The sequence below is a fragment of the Otolemur garnettii genome, unplaced genomic scaffold, assembly GCF_000181295.1.
Source record: "Otolemur garnettii isolate 467f Iridium unplaced genomic scaffold, OtoGar3 scaffold00018, whole genome shotgun sequence".
In the NCBI taxonomy this organism is placed as follows: domain Eukaryota; kingdom Metazoa; phylum Chordata; class Mammalia; order Primates; family Galagidae; genus Otolemur; species Otolemur garnettii.
The window spans coordinates 19335898-19342670 of NW_003852413.1; the positions used below are offsets into that span (position 1 = coordinate 19335898).

General features: G+C 53.6%; 1 protein-coding gene across 3 annotated transcripts in view; it reads right to left on the minus strand.

The window, feature by feature from the left end:
* Positions 1 to 5270: 5270 nt before the first annotated feature.
* HEXIM2 (hexamethylene bisacetamide inducible 2) overlaps positions 5271 to 6773 on the minus strand; it is an 18522-nt gene continuing 17019 nt past the window's right edge. For all 3 annotated transcript variants that reach the window (XM_023511213.1, XM_003786249.2, XM_023511214.1), the window contains one exon: positions 5271 to 6281. In XM_023511213.1, coding sequence (XP_023366981.1) covers positions 5487 to 6281 — 795 coding nt within the window. In that variant the 3' untranslated portion in view covers positions 5271 to 5486. The remainder of the gene's footprint in view (positions 6282 to 6773) is intronic.

A 6773-nucleotide genomic window follows, 5' to 3' on the forward strand; every position in this document is an offset into this window, starting at 1 on the left:
AGCGCCTGTGGCTCAAAGGAGTAGGGCACCGGCCCCATATGCTGGAGGTGGCGGGTTCAAACCCAGCCCCGGCCAAAAACGGCAAAATAATAATAATAATAATAAAAATATAGAATTTGGAGCCCAGGAAAGCAGGGAAGGAGCTGAGAAGTCCTGCCCAGGGAGGCCAGGGGGGTTCCAGGGGAACCTGGGAGTTGGGGACAGTTAAGGTCTGGAGCTACAAACACCACAGCAAATGTGAATTACAAGTGAAGACAGTTGGACTAGAAGCCCAAGAGAGGAGCTATCTGGCACTGAGAAACAGAGGAATGGAGTCTACCCAGAAAGGACACTGGGCCTGGGGAGCCAGTGGCCCTCAGAGTGGGAGCTGGCCAGCCTGGCAGGCACAGCTACAAGGGAGAATAGATAGGAAGCAGTCCAGTGACTGGACAATTGGGGGCCTAGAGCCAGGGGAGATTCTGTAAGGAGACCCAAGGGGATCTTGTCCTTCCTTCTCTGCATCTGTGGCAGAGTCAGGCTCTGGGACCCATGTGGGTCACAACGTCCTCCTCACTACTTAGTCTCCTTGGGAACTTCCTCTTGGAGCCAGAGGGTGAGAGGGACAGGATAGAGGGGCAGACCCATACCAGCTGCTCTGAAGTAGGATGCAGCAGTTTTAAGGGCTGGTCTGGGCATCCTATCTTGGATGGGTTCCAGAGAGGATCTCAGGCAAGTGGTCTCTGGAATGTCCAGGCTCACAGAGGCCAACTGGGGGCCAGCTGCTCAGCCTGTCCCCCATCAGGCAAATGCTGTCCCCTCCCTTCTCTAGGTCCACAAAGAACTTCTTGTTTGAGGGGCAGGTTCAGCCATGGAGAAATGGGCAAATTCAGCTGTGGACAATAAGGGAAGACACAATAGCATATCCTCCTCCTTTGGATGTCCAACCTCACCTGCCTGAAGGCCTTAGTACCCAGGCAGTCCCTCCCAGCCTCCACAAAAGCTGTCATCCTAGAAAGGCCAGTAGAGAGGGCAAAGAGGAAACCCTCTCCAAAAGATAAGGGAAGGGGGAGTGAGAACTCCGAAGAACCACCTTGGAATGGAGCTATTCATGATTACGCAATGCCTGAAAGTAGTAAAATTTATGGCTGCTGCCGCGTGAGAATACCTCCCACACAGCTGGCACACTGCTAAGCCCTCAGCTTGTTTTATCTCTTTGAAGATAGGACAGTACAGTGGTCAAGGGTTCAAACTACAATCAGAGAGAACTGGCTTCAACTCTAGCACAGCAGGAATTGTGTGGCCTTGGGCAAGTTTCCCAACCTCTCTGAGCCCAAGTTTTTTCATCTCATGTTTCTGACCCCCAAAACCACAGTATTAATCACGCTGTCACCTGGGACCACCTTCATCTCTTATACCCTCAAAGAGGAGCCAAGAGGGTCAAAGGGGTGGTATATTTTTTCAGGCCAGACAGCACAGTCCCCTGGCCAGGAATAGGCCCTAGAGGACCCAGGATCCTAGACCAACCTAAAGCTCCCCACCCCCTTGAACAAATGAGAAAAGTGGGTCCCTGAGTGAAAAACAGATCACAGGTGGGCAGCGCCTGTGGCTCAAAGGAGTAGGGCGCTGGCCCCATATGTTGGAGGTGGCAGGTTCAAACCCAGCCCTGGCCAAAAACTGCAAAAAAAAAAAAGCAGATCACAGGTCTTGGACTCCTAGTCCAGCGCTCCCTCCACAACAGCACCCTTGGGAGTCTGTGCTCTTCAGGTACAGGTACCAAGGAGACCAGTCTTCCCTACAATATCCAGAATGAGTAAACCCACAGAGACAGTAACAGATTGGTGGTTGCCAGGTGGGGAAAGGAGGGATGGAGAATACCTGCTTAATAGGGTACAGGGTTTCCTTTCAGAGAATGTTTGGAACTAAACAGAAGGGGCAGGGGCAGCGCCTGTGGCTCAAAGGAGTAGGGCGCTGGCCCCATATGCTGGAGGTGGTGGTTCAAACCCAGCCTCAGCCAAAAAAAACTGCAAAAAAAAAAAAAAAGAAGCAGCGTTGAACACGTTGTGAATGCACAAATGCCGCCAAATTGTTCACTTTTAAGGGGTTAATTTAATGTTATGTGAATTACACTTCCAGTACCAAAAAAAAAAAAAAAAGTAATGGTACCTATAGCTATGAGATAAGAGGGCAAGTGCTAAGGGGGTAGGAAAGACACAGGAAAGGCTAAGGGATGGGGGCAGGGAGGATGTGGTGGAACCAGGTAAGTTTAAGGTAAGGTTGGGGGAAGGTTTGAGGGAGCCAGGGAGGGTAACCTGGGGGATGCTGCTGGCTGAAGAAGCAGACTTTGATCCTCTCCCACAGGAGAGGGAGCTGGAGAAGGTGCTTGCAGCCTCTGGGCTGTTTGCTTCCTCTGGGACTGGAAGTTCCTGTGGCATGGGGGCAGGGACCTCATGCTTTTTAGCTGTCTGATTTTCAGAGCAGCATCACAGGTAGAAGGTTCTTTTAAAACCCTAGCCCCAGTGGAACAAAATTGAATATGTTAAGCAGCATGAAGGTTAGCCATCCCCCACAACAGGGAAGTGAGGCTGGCTCAGTGTGCCACCTCCAAGCAGGGGGAAGACTCCCCAAGGCACCCTTTTTGGGCTTCAGCACTTCCTGAGGGCAGCACCCTAGGGTCTGGGTGGGGGAAGGGATTGGGTGAGCATTAAGGGCTCTTTTGTCAGACCCAGGAAGGAGAGTGGGGGCAGCTACCGGAAGTAGGGGGTGAGAAGCTCCCTCCGGAATATATCCCCCACTTCCCTCCTCTCCCCACTAGCACAGCCCCTGCACATGCTCAGTGTGCCCATGAATTGGGTTGGCTGGGGGGGAGGGCATTGCCTGGCACCCCCACTTAAAGGGCCAGTGCCATCCTTGCCTGCTCCCAACAGGGCAATGGGACCTGGCCACCTTTTTCCCCCACACAGAGCTACTTCACCTCTTCTCCACTTCCTGACAGCTTCTTCCTGACCCATCCCACCAACCTCTGCCTATCCCACTGCCTTCTTGATCCGTTTCCACTGCAGGCAGGGTCTGCCCACTGGACACAAGTTTTTCACCTGGGGTCAGGGAGTCCCTGAAGGGAAAGAAAGAGTGATCCCAGGCTAGGCTAGGCAGGGATGGTGGGGAGCTTCAGCAACCACTCCTGTGAAATATCTGCTCTCTGGGCCTCTCCCCTGGTCCATGTGATGAGGGTCCTAGAAAGCAAATGGGCATAGGCATAGAAAAGTTCACAGAGGCCTAGGGAGGAGATGGAGGACGCTATGTCCAAGCCCATCCTCCCCAGCTCAGGGTATGCATTGTAAACTGGTGTGTCCATCACAGCAATGGGGTGGGGCAGAAGCCTAGCTGAGCCTCAGGATGATCTCCCTCTATACCTCTGACCCCTGGGATTGGGGGACAGGAACAAGAACCAGATGGGGGTGTGGTTGCCAGGACACTTTCCCACCCACACCTTCTCCCACCAGCCTTGGAAAAATTAACCCACCTCAGTCCAGCCCTGGCCAAGAACCCTTCAGCCATTTTATATGGAGGGTAGGGAGGGAGCTGGGGAAACCAGCTGGAAGCTTCCCTGTCTCTGAGCTCTTCAGCTCTGGGCAAGAGGGGCCAAATTCTTCACCTGCCCTCTTCCTGCAAGGCCAGCCCATGACACACCCTCTCCCTGTACCGCCCCGCCCCACACCCCTCCCCAAGTAGCCCTCTGGAATCTTCTCTCCTCCTAGACACAGACACACACACACAACCTCTCTGGGTAAACCACCTTTGTCCCTGCCCTCCTCTCTCCCTCCAGGCTGCAAGCTGGGGAATGAAGCAGCTTGGAGGCTTCCTATAGGGGGAATGGGCCTTTAGTTCCCTTTAGTACCCCTGGGGTGGGAGGGGAAGAAAAGCCTCTGGTGTCTTTCTTGGAATCAGGAAAGCTACTTCCCCTCTGAGCCTTGGGTTTGCCATCTGCAAAATGAGGGCAGGATGATCATTCCTGCTGCCCTTCCTGACAGGTCTGTCTGGGGCACAAAGGGAAGGAGACAAAACCCCTACCCAGAATTCCAGGGACAGATCCCCCAGGGTGGATGTTTGCTGTTTCTTAAAACTCATCCTTTCCTAGACTCTGTTCTCACTGTGCTTCGTTTTGTAGAAGGCGCCGGCCAGGCCTGGGTGTGGCAGGGCAGAAATGAAAGTTGTCCTGGCAACACATAGCATTTTGTCAACATTTCCAACCCCAGCAGCTCCCAGGCTTTCTCCTGCCCAGTGTGGCCTGTCAAGATGAGTGCCCAGAATGGAGGCCAGGCTGGGCAGCCAGGCCCCCACCCTTCCCTGTACATGGTGGAAGAGCCAACTCAGGCTTGTTGATGAGTTGACTAACTTCCTCCACCACCTCCAAAGTTATCCACGTTGCTGCCTGACACCTGATGCTGGCCAGTGAGGGTGCCAAGAGGGTGATGGAAGAAACACGGTGTCTGGGGAAGGGTGGGTCCAAGTGTGAGGGTGTGGGTAAGCTTGTTTCAGAGCCCAGTACTGGCTGGCGGTATCTGCATTGCCTAGGCTGACCCAGCTCTGTTATACAGACAGGTGTAGGGGCTCTCTTCAGGTAGCAAGAACCACACACACAGTGGGGCTATGAGAGTGGGGTGCTCAGAGAGGGTCGACAGGGCCCAGGAAAGTCAGGCAGACCAGCACTGCTGAGGACCAGGCCCTGTTCCCCTCTGTGTCTTGGCTTTATTTTCCATCAGGAGAATACTTCCTTTGAGTGCACAATGATTAACCCTAGGCCCAACCCCTTCAGGAGGGTTAAGGGTTGGGGACTGTCAAGGTCAAGGAGTTGCAAGACACCCTGACTTTGTGTAGCCTCTACCCAATAGGAGAATTCAGGAACCTGGGTGCAACTTCTGAAGGAACCCCTGGGCTTGGCCAAAGCCCCACCTCTCCTCCAGGGGAAGCTCCGGGCTCCTCACAGCAATCTAGCATCTTAAGTGTCAGGTTCTGGTTGAAAGCTCCAAACTGAGCTCCCTCCCTCCCAACTAAAAAACCTTCAGTGCATCCTCAGTAGTATAGTGGTAAAAAACAAAACAAAATTTAAAAACAAAAAAAACCTTCAGAGCAGTCTGATTGCTCCAGGACACACAGAGCAGGATTCAGGTATCCTGGAGACTTTGATGGGTCTCCATCCAGAGGTCTGCTTCTTCTCAGGCTTGGGACAGGGGGGACTGGGACCCTATGTGAATGTTTTGATTCTTAGACCTAGTGAAATGAACCCTAGCCACTCCCATTGGGTCTCACCAAGACCATTTAATTTCTCTGTAAAAAGTAAGATGACAGCAAAGAACCAACTGTGGAAATGAGGAGGAGGAAGTCTGAACCTATTTTAGCTGTTCTCAGGGGACACAGAGTGCTGACAGTGGTTTTCTTCTGCCATCTGCCTCCTGGAGACCCAGCTGGCCTGAATGGGCATGAAATAGGACTTTCTCCATGGGTCCCCGCTAGGTGCCCAGCTCCTCGCTGCGGTGGCTACCCTCTCGGTTCCACATCTCATTCTCCTGACGAAGCCGCTGGTTCTCAGTCCGCAGCCTATCCACCTCGGCTGCCAGCTCCTCCACCTGGCGACAGGACTGCTGGCCAGTGCATACCTGCAGCCGCTGCAGCCTCCTTGTCTCCTCCTCAGCCTGCGACAGCCGCTTCTCCAGCTCCAGGTAGTCTCGCACCAGCTCCTGCTTGCTGCGGCCCTGCAGGCTCTCTGTGTGATAGCGTTCATAAGCCTCAGAGAACTCCCGCTGCTGGAACTCACCTTGAGCTCGGCCCCGCCCGTCGCTGTCCCCTGCCTCACTCTCCCCACTGGAGCCTGGGTGGGAAATGCTGTGGGGCACATCCAGGTTGGGCTCCTCTGGGTCTCGGTCATTCATCAAGAACTGAGTGGTGTTGTAGGGTGCTACGGGCTGGCCTTTGGCGAACATCTCCTCGCGAACACGCGAGGCCCTCTGGCTCTGTCGCTCATCCCGCTGTTGCTTCTCAGCCCAGCTCAGCTCCAGGTAGGGTCGCCAGTGCCGCTTGCGCTTTGATGGCCGTCGACGGTGTTTCTTCCGGCCTAGCACAGCCTCTGCTGAGCAGGCCCCTGGGCTCTGGGTCTGGGGACCCCTACCATTCCAGCCCAGGCCACCCTCAGCGCCAGCAAGATCCTCGTCCTCTGAGTGGCTCTCCATCTGGGGTGGCAGGGGCAAGGAATCGCCAGAGTCATGAGGCTGGGGAGATGTTCTGGGACTCCCAGGAGCACTAAAGGTCTAAAGAGAGGGGAGGAGGGAGGATGCATCACAGAAGCCTGTCCTGTACATGCAGCCTGAAGCCAGTCTTGGTCCCTCTTTAGCCCCTCACATTTTGTGATTGTTTATTAGTTTTACCTATGTACTGTCTATCCCCCAACCCTCCCCGAGTAAACTTACAGCAAGAGCAGGAATTTCACCTGTGTATTTCACTCTGTAATTTCACTGCCTGAAATAATACCTGGCACAGAGTAGGCATTCCATAAATACTGACTGAATGAATGAAGTAGGGGAAGGAGAAAAATGGGCTGGAAGATGGCTCCTGATACATTTGCTTGACAAGAAGCCCAAATGGCACACACTCTTCCCTCTTCCTAGAAAGTTTGTATTTCAGACACAGCTAGCTTCACAGGCAGGTGACCTGTGCAGCTGCGCAGAGGCCCACATGCAAAAAGGCCCCACACTTGGTTTAACGCTATCCCTGTCTTGAATTTTTTTTTTTTTTTTTTGAGA